The sequence below is a fragment of the Rattus rattus genome, chromosome 3 (assembly GCF_011064425.1).
Source record: "Rattus rattus isolate New Zealand chromosome 3, Rrattus_CSIRO_v1, whole genome shotgun sequence".
NCBI lineage: Eukaryota > Metazoa > Chordata > Mammalia > Rodentia > Muridae > Rattus > Rattus rattus.
This window is the reverse complement of record NC_046156.1, coordinates 65179105-65198811: the sequence shown is the minus strand read 5'-3', so window position 1 is coordinate 65198811 and position 19707 is coordinate 65179105. Positions and strand designations below refer to the sequence as shown.

The 19707-nt window shown below is 52.8% G+C and overlaps 3 protein-coding genes across 5 annotated transcripts in view; 2 read left to right on the top strand and 1 right to left on the bottom strand.

The window, feature by feature from the left end:
* The window catches only part of Smg5 (SMG5 nonsense mediated mRNA decay factor), a 28961-nt gene extending 18878 nt beyond the window's left edge, over positions 1–10083 (top strand). Inside the window, exons 13-22 of the mRNA XM_032898083.1 lie at positions 814–989; positions 1733–1808; positions 2422–2597; positions 3425–3583; positions 6338–6397; positions 6729–6888; positions 7257–7347; positions 8063–8137; positions 8481–8619; positions 8754–10083. Of these exons, the coding sequence (XP_032753974.1) occupies positions 814–989; positions 1733–1808; positions 2422–2597; positions 3425–3583; positions 6338–6397; positions 6729–6888; positions 7257–7347; positions 8063–8137; positions 8481–8619; positions 8754–8837 (1196 nt within the window). The 3' untranslated portion in view covers positions 8838–10083. The remainder of the gene's footprint in view (positions 1–813; positions 990–1732; positions 1809–2421; positions 2598–3424; positions 3584–6337; positions 6398–6728; positions 6889–7256; positions 7348–8062; positions 8138–8480; positions 8620–8753) is intronic.
* Positions 10084–12269: 2186 nt separating this feature from the next.
* Paqr6 (progestin and adipoQ receptor family member 6) lies at positions 12270–16717 on the top strand. Of its 3 annotated transcripts, none has more exons than XM_032898080.1 (8): positions 12270–12536; positions 13228–13303; positions 13897–14024; positions 14105–14307; positions 14383–14509; positions 15149–15245; positions 15465–15615; positions 15912–16717. In XM_032898080.1, exons 1-8 carry the CDS (start codon positions 12517–12519, stop codon positions 16184–16186), a joined length of 1077 nt encoding a protein of 358 aa, XP_032753971.1. In that variant the 5' UTR covers positions 12270–12516; the 3' UTR covers positions 16187–16717. The 3 variants fall into 3 exon arrangements, with proteins under 3 accessions (XP_032753971.1, XP_032753972.1, XP_032753970.1); XM_032898081.1 differs by lacking the exon at positions 12270–12536 and adding an exon at positions 12733–12832 and having other exon boundaries at positions 14237–14307; XM_032898079.1 differs by lacking the exon at positions 12270–12536 and adding an exon at positions 12733–12832.
* Positions 16718–16846: 129 nt separating this feature from the next.
* On the bottom strand, positions 16847–17769 carry Bglap (bone gamma-carboxyglutamate protein). The gene is made up of 4 exons (XM_032898082.1): positions 17675–17769; positions 17494–17526; positions 17282–17351; positions 16847–17062 (listed from the first exon to the last, which is right to left on the bottom strand). The coding sequence occupies exons 1-4, from the start codon at positions 17736–17738 to the stop codon at positions 16930–16932; spliced, it is 300 nt and encodes a 99-aa protein (XP_032753973.1). The 5' UTR covers positions 17739–17769; the 3' UTR covers positions 16847–16929.
* Between the last annotated feature and the right edge of the window lie 1938 nt (positions 17770–19707).

Below are 19707 nucleotides of genomic sequence, written 5' to 3'. Positions count from 1 at the left end.
TGGGGAAGCCAGCCTAGAAACTCATCCATACTGGCCAAGTGCTGCTACACCACTGAGCTGCTCCCCAGTGGCTAGCGTGTTGTCTTCCCTTCAGTTTAGCAATCTGTAGTGGAAGAGCTGCCATCCTTGTTCTAAATGCTGTCTTTAACCTCAGACCGTGTACAGGACAGACAAACACACACCGTTTAAACATGTAGAAGCACATAACTCCTTGCCATAGTAAGCCCACACTTTCTTACTTGTTTGTGTGGTGGTTTTGTCTTTGAGACAAAGTCTTTCTATGTAGTCCTGACGGTCCTGGAACTCGCTCTGTAAACCAGGCCTCAAGCTCAAACTCAGAGATCCACCTGCCTCTGCCTCCCATGTGCTGGGATTAAAGGCTGCACCTTTAATCCACCCTGCTTGGACACATAAATCTTTAAAAAGAACAATGACTACATGTGGGATTTGCTTGAGGCCAGTGAGGTGAGATCTTGTGGATGACCTGTGCCATCTGTCCCATTGCAGACTTTAGGAGAGCTACTAATCCATCTTCTGTTTGTGTTCCCAGCGTTTAGTGTCTGACACGGGGGGGGTGGAACTTGTGAGATTTAAGAAATTTCTGGTGGAGTCAGGTATCATGTCACATGCCTTTAATCCCGGCATGAAGCTTAAACGTAATGGGGCCTGGAGTAATGGGGCACGGATTTGACCATGAGTGATATCAGAGTGCAGACCCTAGGCTGGCTGTAATGGGTGGGTAACGTCCCCTGAAAATGTTGGAGCCTGTTGCCAAATGCTATTACCCCATTTTCTCTCCTTTACCCAACCCAGCCTCTGAGGATGGCTCTGAGTCAGAGGGGAGCGAGTCCAGCAGCCGTTCTTGTCGCAACGAGCGCAGCCTTCAGGAGAAGCTGCAGGCCCTGATGGCTGAGGGCCTCCTTCCTGCTGTGAAGGTCTTCCTGGACTGGCTTCGAACCAACCCTGACCTCATCATTGTGTGTGCGCAGGTGTTTATCCCATCTTCTAATCTTCAGGTCTTAAACGGTTGGAACAGCGATGACATAGAAAGGGGCCTCTGCAGCTGCGTGGTGACCTGCCAAGAACCTGATTGGCCCGGCAGCAGTAGGCATGATCTTTCCCTCAAAGAGTCTACTGCCAGGGGACAGAGAGGGAATTGCTTCCTCTGCTCTGTTCTCCCAAAGCCGACCTCATAACTGGCATTCTGGGTGATACTGGAGACCAGGCTCAGTACACAGAGGAAAGAGAGACAGCAAAAAGAAAGCAGAGGCAGCAACAGAGATGGGAACTTGGAGCACATTTGAGGCTTTCCAGCCATGATTGAGGCTTAGATCAACTGTTAGGAGCCAGTGTTGTATCGGCTGCCACAGGGGCTGGGTGGGACCTGCACTCACTTTGGGATCAGAGGCTTAGCCTTGAGCTTGTTGCAGCCTTGTGCTCAGTGTCACGGTCTAGCTTTGTACAAGGTCCTGTTCTCTTCCTGTGAATTTCCATTAGCTAGGAGAAGCCAGCCCCTGGCTTTCACTTTCACAGTCTAGAAAACTGCTCCTAGGGCCCAACTGTCTTTTCTGACCAGGTCCCATTTTCCCAGTCATCCATGAACTCTTTCTGTTGCTAATCTGCCTATCAAGTCCCTTTAGGCCTCATAACACAAGGCCTCAGGTGTGATACCTGTCCTCTTGCTGCTGTCTGCATTGTCTGTATCTGGAGGACTCTTCCTTTTTCTCCCCAGAGCTCTCAAAGTTTGTGGAACCGCCTGTCTGTGTTGCTGAATCTGTTGCCAGCATCTGGTGAGCTCCAGGATTCTGGTGAGTGGGGCCCCTAAGACTATTCTTCCTCCTTGGCCCCATCAAACCTAGTGGGGCCCAGTCCTGTAACTTAGCTTTGGGGATAAGGAGCATCTTCCTATCACATAGCAGTCAGCGTATGGTCCAGACCTTTCCAGTTTCCACACCACTGCTCTTAGTGAGCTGGTGGTCTGTGTGTGAGGAGGTGCACTCCCTGGGGAAGGAATGGAATGGGTAAGAACAGAGAGGAATCTGGAAGCCTGGGTTGTCACAGTCATCTCCATGCTGCTTGCAGGCATTGAGGACTAACATCCAGAGTTCATCCTCTGTTCATCCCCTTTACCAGCTTCCAAGTGGAAAACTCCTGCTGTTCTGCCTCCTGAGACTAGCCGAGAGCCTGCCGTTCTCTGGAGCCCTTCTCTTCTTTCCGTCAAGGGTCTTCCTGAGCTGACTGTCCTTGTTCTCCCTCCCTACTTTCTCCTCCAGTTTTCCAGCTTTGGTGTCAGTCCTTCCCCCTTCTAACCATCTGTCCTAGGCTAAGTGCTGTCTCAGCCTGGTAAATCCCTATAGGAGGTTTGTATAGGAGGGGTGGTCATTCCCTAGGGCACTGCTCTGATATTCTCCTTCTGCCTAGGCCTGGCTCTGTGTTCTGAAGTCCAAGGTCTCCTTGAAGGCTGCGAGCTGCCTGACCTCCCTGCTAGCCTGCTGCTCCCAGAGGACATGGCACTGCGTAACCTACCTCCTCTCCGGGCTGCTCATAGACGCTTTAACTTCGATGCAGATCGGCCCCTGCTCAGTGCTTTAGAGGAGGTAAGGGACTTGCTTCATGCCACAAGGGCCAGGATTTTGTCACACAGGGTAGCAAGGCAGGGATCCTCAAGGCTACAAGTTTATCTTTTCTATTCTCCTACTGAGGACGGAGCAAGTTAATTAGGACTTGGAATCTTCAGTCTCTCAGCCAGCCCAGAGTTGAGCATCAGTCTGACTAGCAGAGCCAGAAAGCACATACTTTGGTCAGCAGCTTTTTCCCTTGAGTCTCACCACATAGGCCATCTGGGGGCAGCAAAGGGAAGTCCGGCCTAGCAGGCAGGCTGCTGAGCTTTTTTGGCCCTCCTCCTGGCTGCTTTCTCCACAGCCAGAGATTCCTGGCTGTGCTTGGTTTTATATTTTAGGGTTCTGGGTCAGATTCATATCTGGCAGGGAAGAGGCAGGGTCTTACTGACCAGAAGAATTGAGAAGTGTGGTCCTAGCAGGTTTCTCTAGTTTTACACTTGAGAAGCTAAGAGCCTGAGGAGAGATGGTGTTAGAATCCAGGTCTCCTCACGCAGTGCCTTTTCTGTCTTGTTTGTTCGGTCTTCTTTTTGCAGTACTGGGTGTCAAACCCATGGCCCCATAGCTGCTGGGCAAGGGAGTGAGCCACACTCAGCACTCCTAGGAGTCTCTGCGCCCTGCTAGCCTCTTCCTTTTCTAGTTAGTGGTTAGGGGTCTGCACCCTTCCTCACGCTATAGACCATGTGCCTTTCCGAGGAGCTCTTCTGCTGGGAGGTGAACAGGGTGGCAGGAGAGAGAGAGCAAAGGCTGTTGAAGGGGCTGCCAAGAGCCCACTCAGATTGGCTGAGTCTCCGTTCTCCCCACAGTCGGTGGTGCGCATCTGCTATATCCGCAGCTTCGGGCATTTTGTTGCTCGCTTACAAGGCAGCATCCTGCAGTTCAATCCAGAGGTTGGCATCTTCGTCAGCATTGCTCAGTCTGAGCAGGAGAGCCTGCTGCAGCAGGCTCAGGCACAGTTCCGTATGGTAAGTCAGCCTTCCCTTCCCTGGAAATTCTTTCCATTGGGCTCAGCTGCACTGGTGACTCTCATTCAAAGAACTAGGGAGCCAGTTTGTAAACCCAGCAAGGCCTAAGAAGTGTGGCTCCTGACCTCTCCTCAGTAAATCTTGAGGCCATCTCTGTCACCACTGAGTCTGTGCAATAGACAGGTCACTGAACCTTGCTTGGCTAGCTTCCTATCATGTACAAGTGCAGGAGTACATAGAGTTAGCTCTGGGTAGGGGAGAGGATGGGATGATGGTGCCTGTCAGGAACCTTGCAGGCTGTCCTGGGGGAGGGACGATCAGCGGCTGTTTTCATGCTTTTCTTTCACCAGAGGTTAAGACTGGGGAGTGGAACAGAGTGTGGGGCTTAAACATGGAGGAACTTTCAGTCATGGTCTCATCCAAAGAGCAGGCAGTGTTCTGGGCTGCTCAGCACAAGCACTGAGAGTTCTCTGTCATGCTGGTCAATATTTTTGACACTGGGCTTAGGTAGTAAATGTGGCAATCTTTGACTTATCTGTCTGTGTTTGTGTGCGGCCCTGCATGGCTGTCCTTGCTGAGCCAGTTAGCACTAGTTCCTTTGTAGTTGGTGTCTGGCATGGGAGTCACGGCCCTCATGAGTCAGCCAGCCTCGGGGCTCTTCCTCCCAAGCCCATCCTCCCCAGTGCTTTTATCTTCTCCTAACCGTGAGCCAGCAGCTTCCAGATCTCTGAGGCCCATTGCTGTGAACATCCTGACAGGCATGACGGGAGGACATCTTCCCCAGAAGCTCCCTTCCTCCCTTGCCTTATGAACAAGCACATTTTGTTAAAAACAAAGCTTTTGTATTAAGCCTTTTATTGATATCCCGAACAGGAAGACATGAGAGTGGAACTAAAATAGTGATGGGGAAGTTACACAGCTTCAAAATAAAACTCTAGAATTTTTGCAGGCATTTTATCCAACAGCTCTCAAAGAGGTAGGGACAGGGGACAGTCAGTAGTACCCTCTCATGTGGAACTGGATGCTGCAGGCCACACTACTACTTGGCCTGCCTATTGTTCTGTTTTGCAAGTGCCCTGCCTTTCACCCACAGCCTCCCTGTGCCCATGTCCTCATTTTATGTCTGAGAAAACAAAAAGGTCCAAGGCACCAAGTCAGGTTGGGTCCAGAGCTCTGATGTCATGGGGAAACCCATAGTTCTTTGATTCGTCTCAGTTTTAGTTTTTTTTTTGTTTTTTTAAGCCATGTTAGGATTGCAGTCATATGCGCCCATGCCTGGCACCCAACCTGACCACTCATCCTGACTGTTCCATATCGTTTGGGGACTTAATTTCTGTGTAGTCCCTATGCTCACCAGGAGCTATTGTCCCACTGCTACTGTCTGCTAGACCTAGGAACTCTCTTGCAGGCCCTTCTGGGAAAGGTTTTCTCTCTGAGGCTTCTGGGCTAATGGTGCCCTAGCCTTCAGTTAACAGGGCTCTTCCCATCCTGCATTCAGGTGGATTCTACACACTTGCTCTGATTCCCGAGGGTAATCACACAGGGACTTTGATTCCCTTTCTGGATCTTGGAATCACAGTGACAATTTAGCATAAAAAATCAGGTTCATAGGCTCAATTTCTGCAGTGAAAAAGGGGACTATGTCCACTTTGCATTCCCCATTTCTGTCTCCTGGCTACCCTGTAAGGAGACATCAACTTTGCTATTCTGTTCCTTCCTTCCTTCCTCAATCAATGTCCTCTAAAGGGGCATGGTTGGCTTTTGAGGCAGGGCAGTTCTTAACTGGTCAGGAGTCTGCAGGGTAGGAGTGGGCCTTGCATAACGCTGGGATTATCATCAAACCAAGCCACTGGGACTGTAGAGTTGTCTGGTTTGGTCTCATTAAAATGGCGTCTGAAGAACTACTCGGCTCCCCTGAGAGCCTTCAGTGGTGCCAGTTACCTCACAGGACAGAGTGTGTGAAGGGCTTAGAACTTTATTTTGAAACTGAAAGAATTCCAGATAAGGTGAGGATGGGCATTGGGCGTTTAGGAAAGCAATTATGGCTGTGCTTAGAGAGCAGGGATGTATGGGGAGAGAGGCTTCGGGTAGAGCATCCGGAAAGGGTTGTTCTTAGGCTAAGCCTTCCTTCTGGGGGAAGGGAAGGATGTTAGTGTGTTGGTCAGAGGATTCACTTGATAAGGCTGACCTACTGATAACTTACATGCTGAGAGAGGGGAGACAAAAGCTCTCTGAGTATTCTCACTTTGATATTGGTGGTTCACTTAGCAAGCAAAGAAAGGCTAGGAGAAGGAAGGAGTGGATGGGGCTACTGGGCAGGCAGGTGCGTGTGTGGCCGGTGTGGACAGGCCTGCACATGGGAAACACTGGCAGGGCAGAAACAGCCCAGGGTGCATGTGCTTAGTATCTCCTGACAGGGACTGGCTAGGATGAACAGAGGGCAAGGTCTACATCACAACAGGAGTGTCTTTTTTTTTTTTGGTTCTTTTTTTTGGAGCTGGGGACCGAACCCAGGGCCTTGCGCTTCCTAGGCAAGCACCCTACCACTGAGCTAAATCCCCAGCCCCATACCAGGAATGCCCTACGATGGGCCGGCCATCACGGGGGTTGTCGACTGAATCAGAAAAGCTTCATTTCCATGCCTCCCTTCCTGCCTGTAGGAGTGCCAAGGGACTGCTCATGAACCATACCTAGTCTTCTGAGTCCAGAGGAGGGGTCACAGCCCTGCTTCTCATAACTGTGGTTTTCTTGTAGGCAGAGGAGGAAGCTCGGCGGAACAGGCTCATGAGAGACATGGCTCAGCTACGATTACAGGTGGGCAGTGTGCACAGCCTCCTGTCCTTGGTCTGGTTTTTGCTTAAGTCCATTCTCAGATACTGTCTGCTGTGTCTCCAGTCCACCCCTCAGAGCCCTTTCCTCACCTCCAGACTGTTTTCCCTTGTGCTCAGCATTCTGCTCTCCTTATCTCTTTACCCCAAGCTTTGTGTTCACCCACTTTCCCCACAGTCACTGTTGACAAGACTCCTGTCTGCATAGCAGTAGGAGGAGCTCTGTAAGAGCTACCATGGCGCTGGCTGCCCGGTGTCTTCTCAGCACAGACCACTGGGCTCTATGCAACTTCAACCACTCGGCCTTTTCTTACCAGCTCGAGGTCTCCCAACTGGAAGGGAGCCTGCAGCAGCCCAAAGCCCAGTCAGCCATGTCTCCCTACCTCATCCCTGACACCCAGGCCCTCTGCTACCACCTCCCTGTCATCCGTCAGCTCGCCACCAGCGGCCGCTTCATCATCATCATTCCAAGGACAGGTGAGCTTACAGGGAGGTTGGGTACAGAGAGCGCATATAGAAACCAAATAAGGGATTGAGAAACCCTTATCCGCTGTCCAGCACATATGTGCTTTTGGCCAAGTCCTGCCCCTGTGGACTGCAGGCTCAGCATAGGCATCTGTGTAAACGCTGCTGCAGAAGACATGGGAAATAGATGAGGAATGTAAGTGGGAAGTTCCTGGGAAGTTGCTAACCACATTGCTGTTTGGTAACACTTTCAAAGAGTTTATGGAACCTGTGGGCATCACCATCCTGCATACATCTACTGTACCGTGTAATTTCCTGCAGAGTGGTCTGTGGTCTGAACTTACTGTCTTGTCCTTACCTACTCCCACTCTGCCCACCAGTGATTGATGGTCTGGATTTGCTGAAGAAAGAACAGCCAGGGGCCCGGGACGGGATCCGGTACCTGGAGGCAGAGTTTAAAAAGGGAAACAGGTGAGAGTCTAGGTGTGGCTGGGACCTTGTGCAGCCTGCGTCCACCGTCTGTCTATGCTTGGGAGCTCTGCTCCCTGCCAGTGAGAGCCATGGCTCATCCCTGCTCACCTGACTCACACGCCACTTTGGAAGGTCTCAGCTGCATGAGGCAGGATCAGAACAGCTGAGGGCCCTAGGGAATCTGAGTTTCTGAGGCAGACTCTGCCCAGCACCTGCTGGGAGAAAGTAACAGTCGGGCCCAGCTCCTGGCCGGGGCTCCTTTGAAGGAGCTGTCATTCTTCAAGCAGAGACCAAGGATCTGGCTTCCTAAGGAGGGAAAAGCAGGAGCTCAGCCTAGGCCCCACCCTTCTTAGCCTTGGGACTGAGGGAGCAAGAAAAGAGAGAGCTCGCCTCCACCCTGCCTCTGGCCTACCTGGCCAGGAACCTACACAAGGCCTGCTTGTTTGGAGGTCACCTCCAGGAGCTACAGTTTGAAAGCATCTGCTTCTGCTGCTTTCTGACTCCTCCCCTGGGAAAAATCAGAAACTTGATGTTATCAGTAGAGAAAGCCAGCCCAGCGTCCAGGAAGCCACTTTAAAATGGCTCCAAACAGCCTGATGGGAGGGACACAGCTGCCCTGTCTCCCTGAGCTGACCTGCCCTGCTCAGCTATAATGGCCTGCTTTGTGTGAGGTGCCCTCCCCATCCCCTGTCCCACCTTGTAATCTCCTTTGCAGATACATTCGCTGCCAGAAGGAGGTGGGAAAGAGCTTTGAGCGGCATAAGCTGAAGCGGCAGGATGCAGATGCCTGGTAATGTCAGCCCTCCCCACCTAGAACCTGTCAGGAGCTGACCCTGTTAGCCCCACTGTGAACTCCCCTACTCTTGCAGTAGGATAGGTCAGCGTAGACTGCCAGCACCCTCTCATGAGTCCAAAGCTGCTTTAGCTCAGAGCCCTTCTCTCCCTTGAGCAGAGATGCGCAGGCTCGCAACCTTGCCCACACCCCTAGCACGTAAACCGAGGCCAGCTTCTGTGACCCACCGCCACCAGCTGCCTGTTTTCTCTTCCCGTCTCTAGCTTGCCCTGTCTCCTGGAGAGTCTTAGGTTCCAATTATGGAAAACCTGATCTTGTTACCTTTACCCCACATCCCCAGGACTCTCTATAAGATCCTGGACAGCTGCAGACAGCTAACCCTAGCCCAGGGGGCAGGGGAGGAGGACCCAAGTGGCATGGTGACCATTATCACAGGCCTTCATTTGGACAACCCCAGTGCACTCTCTGGGCCCATGCAGGTGAGTCCCAGGTGAGGTGGGGAGCATGGACATCTTCAGACCCTCAAGACAAGCTGTCTCTTTTCTGCCATTCTTTCCCAGCCCAGTATGTCAGGTTAGTTCCTCCCTCATAGCTCTTCTCTGTCATTCTACAGGCTGCCCTACAAGCTGCTGCCCATGCCAGTGTGGACGTCAAGAATGTTCTAGACTTCTACAGGCAGTGGAAGGAGATTGGTTGAGACTGTCCCCTAGGCCCTGCTGTGGGGCTGACTCCAGATTTCTCCTGTTCTCCCTGGCGACCAGGACTACCACCTGTAGTCACCCCACCACATGCAGACTCACTCGGGCAAACAGGAAGGAAGGCCGGCTGCACTGAGGCTGCAGGGAGGGCCCAGGAGCCAGTGGGGAGGATGGGGGCCCTGTTGCCAAGGAGAGATCAGGAAAGTGAGGGAAGTGCTTGGAGTAGGAGTGGCAGTGGATCCTGGCCAGCCTTCCACCTTAGCCCCTGCAGTCCCCAGGGGCAGGGGCAGGGGCAGGGGCAGGGGCAGGGGCAGGCTCAGGCATGGGTGTCTGTATTTCATTGGAGCAGTCCTGGACTTCTGAGAGGAAAGGATGACAGGAGGGTGGTGTCCTCACCCAACATACAGAGTGGGTGGAGCTGGGAGTTTGGACCCTAGCTCTCAGGGAAGAGTTGGGAGATACTGAGTGTCTGCATGGTTCTCTGCAGACCCCACCCATCCTCAAGGACCCCCTCTTCCTTGTCTCCCATGAGGAACAGGGCAGCTCTGGAGCCAGCTGTGGGGGCTCTTAGGGAAGCAGGGCCTGCACTCTCGGAGGCCCTACTTCCTCTCTGCTGCTGCTGGACTTCCAGGCCCACTTAGGGTGTGGGCGGGCGGGCTGGCTGGCTGTGTGCCAGCAGCCATCCCTTCCTCATCAGCTCAGTCATTGTGCTCTGTACTCTTGGCTGCTGTGCTGGGATAAGGGGTGCCAATGAGGGAGCGAAGGCCAAGGCCACCCCTCTCACCATCCAGGGAGGGCTGGAGGAAGGGTGGCAGAGAGGCAAGATCCCTGGAAGCTGCTTACTCAGGGCCCTCATCCATCCTGACTACCCTCCTTTTGCCTGTCCCCAGGACTAGAGCCCTGGTAGGCTGAGCACAGGCTGGCTCTTGGAGTGTCAGGTGACACAGGCGTAGAGATCATGAATAGCACCATGAGAGAGCTGTAGGGGAGGCTCTGGCCAGGGTGACCCGCCTCTACCCCTCAGGCTGGAAGCAGAGCATAGCTGGGGCTGGGTTCTTCTCTGCCTCCCCTCCTCTCCCCAACTGGCCTGGCCACTTTGGCTGTGCTTAGAGAAGCTGGCTTCCTGCCTTCCACTAAGAAAGAAGGTCTGGGAAAGCCAGGGGACAGTTGGGGTCACCACATTCCCAATTCTGGCAGACTTGAGATTCAAGCATCACTTAATAAAGACCCCCCTTCCCAAGTCCACTCTGTCTGCTGTGTCTTGTGTACAGGAGCTTTGCTAGGGGTGGATTCGATGTGATGGGCAAGTGCCACGCTGTTAGGGAACTAATGCACTTGCACACTTAGAAAGAAACGAGAGAGCCAACTGAGGCTGAGGCCCAGGAAGAGTCAGCCTTGATGGGGCTGGAGAGATGACTTAGTGGCTAAAAGCACTTGTTGCACTTGCAGAGGACAGATTTAAATTCCCAGCACCCACATGGTGGCTCACAGTCATCCTTAGTCCCATTTCTAGGGAATCTGGTTGCCATCCTCCACTTCTGACTTCCATTGGCACCAGACATATCCATGGTTCGGATTCATCCAGGCAAAACACAGGCAAACAGCATTGACATTGAATAGAAGATTTTACTAGCATTTTATGCTTATGCATGCCACAAACATTTTTATCCTTAAGTTCCTTTCAGGTCCTATCCCCAGGTTACACTTAATTTAAACAGAAACAAGACTAAGTCTGACCATTTAGACAGGAGATTACACAGCAAAGATAATACACATTGCCCAAATTGCACCCAAGTTTTTGGTTTGGTTTTTGTTGTTGAGTTTATTTGTTTTGGGTTTTGTTTTTTTCCAAACAGTTTCTTTGTAGCTGTTCTGGAATTCACTCTGTAGACCAAGCTGGCCTCAAACCCAAGAGATCTGCCTGTATCTGCCTCTTGAATGTGGAGATTAAAGGCATATGCCCCTGCCAGTGATCTTTTTTTGAATAGTTACTACCCAGGGTCTTGACTACCCCGAAGAATTATGTTTCTGCTGATAAAAGTACAGGGGACTTAATGGTAGACCCAAGCTTAATGATGCTTGTGACCCTACATTGCCCCTGAGATGCCTGTAAGAGGTTTGCCTTTGGTTGGCTGTAAGTCACTGTCTCTTTTGTTATGAGAATCAGAGCCTTGTCCATGTTGGTGAGTAAACATTTATATCCTCCCCTCCACTCAAAAAGGCTTGGTTAGAATACTATGGATCGGGCAGGAGAGATGGCTCAGTGGTTAAGAGCACTGACTGCTCTTCCAGAGGTCCTGAGTTCAATTCCCAGCATCCACATGGTGGCTCAAAACCATCTGTAATAAGATCCAATGCCCTCTTCTGGTGTGTCTGAAGACAGCTACAGTGTACTCATATATAATAAATAAATCCTTAAAAAAAAAAAAAAAGAAAGGGGGCTGGAGAGATGGCTCAGCGGTTAGGAGCACTGACTGCTCTTCCAGAGGTCCTGAGTTCAAATCCCAGCAACCACATGGTGGCTCACAACCATCTATAATGGAATCTGATGCCCTCTTCTGGTGTGTCTGAAGACAGCTACAGTGTACTCGTCATATACATAAAATAAATAAAATCTTTAAAAAAAAAAAAAAGAATACTATGGATCTTTCCGGTGTTTTGGAAGCAGTGCTTCCTTAGCTAAATTCTGCTCTTGTGATCTATTACAGTCTTTTCTAATTGGCTCTATCCAGTTTTTTCACATCACTACTACTGAACTGTTTAACCAGCACATGCAATTGAGTTCCAGGAAACTCAAGGAGGCTTCCGAACTGCTTCATAGCCATCCCAACCTTGGGCCTTGGTCGTTCCTTTCACCTCTCCAAGGTTGAGATCACAGGAAGCACCATACCTGTTTTGCAGAAGTGTTTGATGAATCTACTGCCCGGGGTTGGTTTGTTGTTCCCAGCTAGGTGGTGTCCTCCAGAAGGAATAAGAAGTGAGCCTTGGGGGCTGGGGATTATTCCTACCCTCCTGGGTTGGCAACTCAGATTGGTGCATCCTTCCTTCCCAGGTGGGCCAACATTCACCAAGGGCAAAACGGATTGCTTTTGAGATTGCAGCTGCAATTGATTTTGGAGCTTCCTGCCTAGCAACTTCAGATCTTGGGAGACTTGGGCCAGGTGTCCTGGTCAAAGCAGATTAGATCCCAGTTTGGCCTCCTATCCTGATCTAGACAGCATAGTGAAGTGGGTCCAGACACACCCTGAAGGGCTGGCTGTGTGCAGGAGGCCAAGTGAGCTGCCTGCTAATGGGGCCGGGCCACCCTGTGCTGTCCCATGACAGGCAGACAAGGCTAAGATTGTTTCCCGGCTTCGCCCTGTCTCTCCATTCTGCCAGGCCTGGCCCACATCCTCAGCCACTTTCCCCCCTGTCAATCTGAGTGGCAGGAACCACTCTGCCTATGGAGTCCAGTCCGCCTGGCTGGGAGCTTGGTCAGTCTCTGGGTAATGCAGCTCACATCTGGGGAAATGGAAGTGAAGCATCTGCCCACCTTGCATTGCATTCCTCACTGAAGCAGAGATCTCCAGACCCTATTGCTGAGGGCAAAGAGACTCCTCTCCGGTTCATCTCGGCCTTTCCCGGGGCAGCTGGGCAGCAGTCAGCACTGGCACCTCCTATACCTCCTCTTCACTTGGGATGAAGGGTCTGGGGACCAGGTTTGTGTTGTTAAGCTGGGCAAGATCTCAGCACCCGTCTCAGGACATATTGATTGTGAAGCCCTCTAGATCCCCGAAAGTCCCCAGAATGGGCGGGTCTAGAGGCAGGAAGAGCGGGTGGAGTTGCTGACAAGTTTTAGTCTGAGACAGGAGAAAGGGTCCTATCGGTCCTGGTCAGTGGCCCTGCCCACTTCATTCGCCCCGCCCCACCGACGGTGCCAAGGAATGTGCTGGACCAGGCGGCTGAGAGGCGGGTGGGGCAGGCGGAGCCGAGGCCACCCGGACGCGGCAAACAGGTCTGGGCTGAGGGGCACGGGACCCAGGAGGGGCAGGGGCTCCGAGTACTCCCAAGGGCACAAGTGGTATCCTTCGAGAAGAGGAGGACACCCCCTAATTCCTTGCCTTTAAACAATTTCCTCGAGGGCACCAATTTTGTGTGTGGAAGTCTCGGTCCTCTAGGTGGGGCCTCCTAGAGTCAGGATTCTGGCCGGGGAGCAAATGGGGTTACTAACAAGAGGAAGCCTCGCTGCTGGGGAGCCCTTCACTGAAGACCCCCAGAGACTGAGGACCTCTGAATGGATACCTCAGGCTAGGGCCAGGAAGGGAAAGGGGCCACCTGTGTGGCTGACTCTAGTCTGAATCTGGTCATAGGAAATTGGATGGGTGCCAACCCCTGACCTTCTGTCTTCAGGTCAACGTGGAGGTACCGGGCCACCATGCTCAGTCTCAAGCTGCCTCAACTCCTTCGAGTCCATCAGGTCCCCCGGGTGAGGGGCCCCAACCCATCAACCTTGCCCCTCCTCAAAAAACTCACTGGGGCAGAGATTTTTCTCCTATTAGCTATTAGGGAAGTTCCTCCTGCAAGCTAACTTTCTTACCTTTCCATTTCAGTATAGAACCTGTGACCTCTACCCACATTCCTAAACGTCCCTCCACCCAGAATCCCCTTCTGCAGAACACCCTGTGTGTGTGTATTCCTCCATCCTATCTCAGTATTCTGGTTCTGTTGTTTGCCCCATGGGTTTGGAAGGCTGGTAAGAAAGGGGTTGGGTTGTGCTTGGCTTGGAACTGTGATCGCTCGTGCATCTTCTATCGTGTTTCCAAACACTTATTTGTTGTTGTTGTTGTTGTTTGGTTGTTTGTTTGTTTGTTTGTTTCGAGACAGGGTTTCTCTGTGTAGCACTGGCTGTCCTGGAACTTACTCTGTAGACCAGGTTGGCCTCGAACTCACAGAGACTCACCTGCCTCTGCCTCCCAAGTGCTGGGATTAAAGGCGTATACTAATACGCCTGGCTACCAGACACTTCATAGAGGGGAAAGGCCTGCATATCATGACTCCCCTGTTCCCCGCCACCCCTAGGTGTTTTGGGAAGAAGGCATCATGTCTGGCTACCGATGCCCCACAAGCTCTGCCTTAGACTGTGTCCTCAGCTCCTTCCAGATGACTAATGAGACGGTCAACATCTGGACTCACTTCCTGCCCACTTGGTGAGCCTTAGGTTCAGACGGCTGGCAGACGGGTGGGCAGGCACACTGCGGCCCAGCGCCTGAGCAGGTGTCTGGCGCAGGTACTTCCTGTGGCGCCTCCTGGCGTTGGGCAGCCCGGGCTTCCGCGCGGAGCCGTACCACCTACCGCTGCTGGTCTTCCTACTGCCCACCTGCCTCTATCCCTTTGCATCCTGCTGCGCGCACACCTTTAGCTCCATGTCGCCTCGCGCTCGTCACATCTGCTACTTCCTGGACTACGGGGCACTCAGCCTCTACAGCCTGGGTGAGCTGAGGGCAGTGGAGTGGGGGTGGAGTGCAGAGGGTGGAACCGCAAACCTCAGCTTGCACCTCGCCACAGGCTGCGCCTTCCCCTATGCTGCCTACTCCATGCCGGCCTCCTGGCTGCACAGCCGCCTACACCAGCTCTTCGTGCCCGCTGCTGCACTCAACTCCTTCCTGTGCACCGGCCTCTCCTGCTACTCTCGGTGGGTTCTGGGTACCCCCCAGTGTCGGAAAGGGTAGGCAAGGCTCACCCCATTGTTATTGAGCTACCCCAGTATCCTACCCAATACGAGGGAGGCCTTACTGTTGGCCAGTACACTAACCTTATGCTATGTCTTTATGGCCACTACACAGATGTGACACTTACACAGGGCAGGGATCCAGCGTCCTGAGGGCCTTTTTCTTTTTCCTTTTTATTACCCGTAAACGTATATTTATTATGTAGGTAGCATACCTGATGAGCTATCCCACCAGCCCCTATCCCTCCCACCCCACCCCATCCCCCCCTTTTTTTTTTTTTTTTTTTTTTTTAGTTTCTCTGTAGCACTGGAACTCTGTAGACCAGGCTGGCCTCAAGCCCAGAGATGCACGCCTGCCTCTGCCTCCCAAGTGCTGGGACTAAAGGAGAGCACAGACACACACATACACCACCATCTGGCTGAGACAGAGTCTTGACTCTGACCTTCCTGCCTCTACCTCCCAATGCTGGGGTCACAGGCGAGCCCCAGCACACCCGCCTCTGAGTGTAGCCTCTGAGGTCCTTCACCTCTTTTTGGTTCCCATAACTTCTTGACCTATACTCACCCAGGAGTGCAGACCAACCTGCTTTTCTTGCCTCCCAGGTTCCCAGAGCTAGAAAACCCCGGGCTCAGCAAGGTTCTCCGCACAGCCGCCTTTGCCTACCCCTTCCTGTTTGACAACCTCCCGCTGTTCTACAGGGTAAGGGTACCAGGGCTCTCCTCAGATCCTGCTCTACCTACCACCTTGACCTCATGGTGGCCCTCGGTCTCTAACCTCAGCTCTCTGCCTACCCTCTAGGCGCAGGCCCCTAGTGCCCACCCCCTCAGCATCCCTTCCCCCCACCGGATCCTAGATGTACCGGTACCCCTTGTTTCTTCTCCCAAAGACGCTCCGGGCCGCTCTCTTTTCTTTTACCAGCTGCGGCTGTGTTGGGGCAGGGCCCACAGCTGTGGGCGGGACGCACTGAGCTGCAGCCATGGTTACCACCTCCTCTGCGCTCTGCTCACAGGCTTCCTTTTTGCAGCCCGTCTACCAGAGCGCCTGGCGCCTGGGCGCTTCGACTATATTGGTGAGCACTGGCCTGGGAGAGAAGGGACACTGCTTCCTGACTGCAGAGTGAACCGGGAATGTGGGGTATCCTAGCCAGAGGGTGGATGATAGAGCCAAAGGGATATCCCAGCCTCCCAAGTCCCCAGGCTCAGCAATGACAGAATTTAAGGCCTTATGCAGCTCAGTCTAGAACCTATAGGAGGGGTCAGGTTTTCCCTTTCTCAGGCCCAAGGGACAGGTGACTGCCCTGGGTCACAAGTGAATCTGTTCAAAGGTGGGATGGGTCTTTACCTAACCAGTCGATCTGCCCTTCAGGCCACAGCCACCAGCTGTTCCACATCTGTGCAGTGCTGGGCACCCACTTCCAGCTGGAAGCTGTGCTGGCTGATATGGGGTCCCGCAGAGGCTGGCTGGCCATGCAGGAACCCACCTTGGGCCTGGAGGCCACCGTGGCCACCTTAAGCCTGGCAGTGATTGGGAACCTGCTCATCATCGCTGCTTTCACAGCCTCCTTGCTGCGGAGCCCTGGGGCCTGCCCCCTGCTGCAGGGTGGTCCCCTCGAAGAGGAACTCGAAGCCAAACAACAGTGAGGCCCGTTGCCATGGAGGGAGGCTGAGGCCAGACTTCATTACTGTGGAGGAGCCCTGACATGGGCCTGAGAAGGTGGAGGCTATTCTGATTCTGAAAGGGTAGCTGCAGAGAAGAGGCTCTCTGGGGACGGGTGGCAGGATAGAGGCCCCAAGAGACCAGTGGTGGAGGCCTGCGAGTGGACACAGGTACCAGGCGGGAGCGGAGTGGGAGGTGTAAGGCCTCTCACTGGGCTTCTACCCTGTTGCCCTGGAACCTGTTCACCTCAGGTCACCCTGAGAGCTTGTTCCATGAGGGCCACATACCCACCCTGCCCCAGGACCAGACTGCCACGTGTCAGCAACTCTGTCTACACATGAGCTGCCTGACCTGCTTACCACTGTGACCAGGCCTTTTCTGATTTGCATGCCTGGGTGTGTCTGTGTTGGCGGTGAGATAATGGATGTGGTGGGAATCACTGTGGGGAGGCGGGCTGTGGGACCTCTGGTGCGATCCATCACAGAGCAGTATAATAAAGACGCAAATGAACCGGACCGGGGCTGTCTGGGATTGAACGTGAAGCCTTCTCCAACCCCTACCACCGCCACAATGGACAGACTCGAGCCCAACCATTCCTCATCTGGACTTTATTTTGGAGCAGCTGTGCCGTCCATACTTTCGAGGCAGAGAGAGGGAACAGGGAGGGTCGAGTCCTGGAGAGTAGCCAAAGCTGAGGCTGCCGTTGGGCTCCAGGGCAACACATGCCCTAAACGGTGGTGCCATAGATGCGCTTGTAGGCGTCCTGGAAGCCAATGTGGTCCGCTAGCTCGTCACAATTGGGGTTGAGCTCACACACCTCCCTGTGAGGCTCCAGGGGATCTGGGTAGGGGGCTGGGGCTCTGAGAAGCATATAGTAGCATCAACCAATACGCAGTGGCATTAACCAACACGGGGTATACACACCCTCTTCCCACTGCACAAGAGGCTCCAGGGTCCTAGGCATGGGGATTGACCTGCACTGTACGGCCCTCGGCAGTTCATAGAGACCACCCAGCACAACTCCTCCCTACCAATATGGAAAGCAAAGGGCGCTGGCCCAGCGCCGCTTCCCCACTCACCCAAGCCCACTGTTGAGGTAGCGCCGGAGTCTATTCACTACCTTACTGCCCTCCTGCTTGGACATGAAGGCTGTGGAGCAGAGGCACAGGATCAGGTAATTCTGGGTTTGGGAGGGAAAGTGGGGACACCCAGACAGAAGGCAGGGGGTCTGGGGGCTTAGGGGACAGGGTGAGGGGCAAGGCTGAGGCTCTGCCAGGCTCCCTGTCAGTACCTTTGTCAGACTCAGAGTCGCTGGGCTTTGCACCTGTAAAGAAAACAGTGCAGTTAGTTCTCTTCCCTCCCTGCTGTCTGTCTCTCTGGTAGTTTGTCCCTTCCCATCTGCCATCCCAAAGCAGATCCCGAGACCTTCAGGAGGGTGGCTATCCAAAGAAATGAACCAGAAGGGCACATACCTGCCAGGTCAGAGAGGCAGAATGCAGTCAGGGCCAGCAGAGTGAGCAGAGAGAGGGTCCTCATGGTGTCTGCTAGGTCTGCACCGAGTTGCTGTGTGGGACTTGTCTGTTCTGCACCCTTCAGCCTCAGTACCTTTTATATCCGCTGCCTGAGCCCCTGATGTAAGCAGGAGGGGCAGGAGATGCTGCCAGGACTAATTGGGGGTCATGTGCGCAATAGGTCAAACCCAAAGGATGCTGTGGTTGGTGACTGCAGCTGCCGGGGCGAAGGCCTGGAAGGGGAGGGTAGGACACAATCAGAGGCTGCCGGGTCCTGACATGGCCCCAGACCTCTTCCCGGAGGGGCTGCTCCAGCACCCCTACTGTGTGCCATCTCTCTCAGCCTCAGCTGGAGCACTGGCTGGCCCTAGAGACGAGCTCCTTAGAGCAGACCCTAGAGAGGGTAGAGATCTAAAATCGGTTTGGGACAAACTGGGCTCCAACTCGCATAGCCTGTGATTTTCAGTGTCTGCCGTGAGAGCAGGAGCCAAACCCCAGGAAGGAGCGGTCAGTAATGTCCTCATTCACCCAGTGCAGGGCAGCTCCGCTCATCCAGTGGGGAGAAGGGTGGGGAAGTGTCCTGCTTAGTTTTCTGTCAACTTGAAAGAAGAAAGCCTCAATTGAGAAAATGCCTCCATAAGATCCGGTTGTAGGGCATTTCTTATTTAGTGGTTTTGATGGGGGAGAGCCCAACCCATTGTGAGTGGTGCCACCCCTGGGCCTTGGTCTTGAGTTCTACAAGACAGCAGGCTGAGCAAGCCATGATGAACAAGCCAGTAAGCTGCACTTCTCCATGGCTTCGAGCTTCTGCCTCCAGGTTCTAGCCCTGCTTGTGTCGGAGACACCCCACATGAAGCTCAAGATGCCTGGGACCCCTGATGACAAGGAAGAAAAACCTGCCGGGTTACCGTATTTCAGAGCAATGGCCATGGTCTCTTGGGGCCCAGTATGAGTACTGAGAGGCCCCAAGGCCTGCTTCTTGGGCCCAAACACCTTGGGATGTCCTTTTTGCAATTCTTAGTACTTGTCACTCTTTCTATTTACTGTTCCTTTTCTTTCTTCCTTCCTTGATTAAACTGGTATTTGGTGACCTGGCATGATCTAGTAGGAGCCCATTTGATATCCAGAAACTAAATGTTATCAATAATATTAAAGTAAAGGCTGTTCTTGAATTCAAGAGAAATGTGTGTTACAGTCACTCACTCTAGGTGGTAATGAAAGTAACATAGAGCCTCGGGCAGAGATGAGTAAATCTGCAGCTGTTCCCCCAGTCTGCATAATAATTCTGGATAATAAAAATAGGAGGGCTGGAGGGATGGCTCAGCGGTTAGAGCACTGACTGCTCTTCCAGAGGTCCTGAGTTCAATTCCCAGCAACCACATGGTGGCTCACAACCATCTGTAATGAGATCTGATGCCCTCTTCTGGTGTGTCTGAAGACAGCGACAGTGTACTCACATATAATAAATAAATAAATAAATAAATAAATAAATAAATAAATAAATAAATCTTAAAAAGAAAAGACTGGGGCTGAGTCAAGTCCAGGTGAGTACCCTGATTCTGAGTTGGGCTCCCATGCCAAAGAGAAAGCCAGCCTGTCAGTATTCTATCTTAAAGATTTATTTATTTGTTTTATGTAAGTATACTGTCACTCTCTTTAGACACCCAGAAGAGAGCATCAGATCCCATTACAGATGGTTGTGAGCCACCATGTGGATGCTGGGATTTGAACTCAGGACCTCTGGAAGAGCAGTTGGAGCTCTTAACTGCTGAGCCATCTCTCCGGCCCCAGTGTTGTATCTTAATTGTGTGTTTTATTATTCACCTACCAGGTATCCCTAGTCCTTGATGATCCCTGACTCTTGTCAAGGCTGGACCCCAGCATAGGTGGCAAGGGCTCTTGAACCTTTACCCACTCGGGGAGTTCCTCCGACCCCACCCCAGCCCGTCAAAGATTAAGGCTGGAAAGAAGAATGGGTAGTGCTTCCTTTTCCC

Coding starts and splice junctions, on each gene's coding strand:
- Paqr6 (XM_032898079.1), top strand. CDS start 12,762: ATGTGCTGGACCAGGCGGCTGAGAGGCGGGTGGGGCAGGCGGAGCCGA. Junction 12,833..13,227: donor CACCCGGACGCGGCAAACAG/GTCTGGGCTGAG, acceptor TTCTGTCTTCAG/GTCAACGTGGAGGTACCGGG. Junction 14,510..15,148: donor GGCCTCTCCTGCTACTCTCG/GTGGGTTCTGGG, acceptor CTTGCCTCCCAG/GTTCCCAGAGCTAGAAAACC.
- Bglap (XM_032898082.1), bottom strand. CDS start 17,738: ATGAGGACCCTCTCTCTGCTCACTCTGCTGGCCCTGACTGCATTCTGC. Junction 17,527..17,674: donor CTGCCTCTCTGACCTGGCAG/GTATGTGCCCTT, acceptor TTTTCTTTACAG/GTGCAAAGCCCAGCGACTCT. Junction 17,063..17,281: donor TACCTCAACAGTGGGCTTGG/GTGAGTGGGGAA, acceptor TATGCTTCTCAG/AGCCCCAGCCCCCTACCCAG.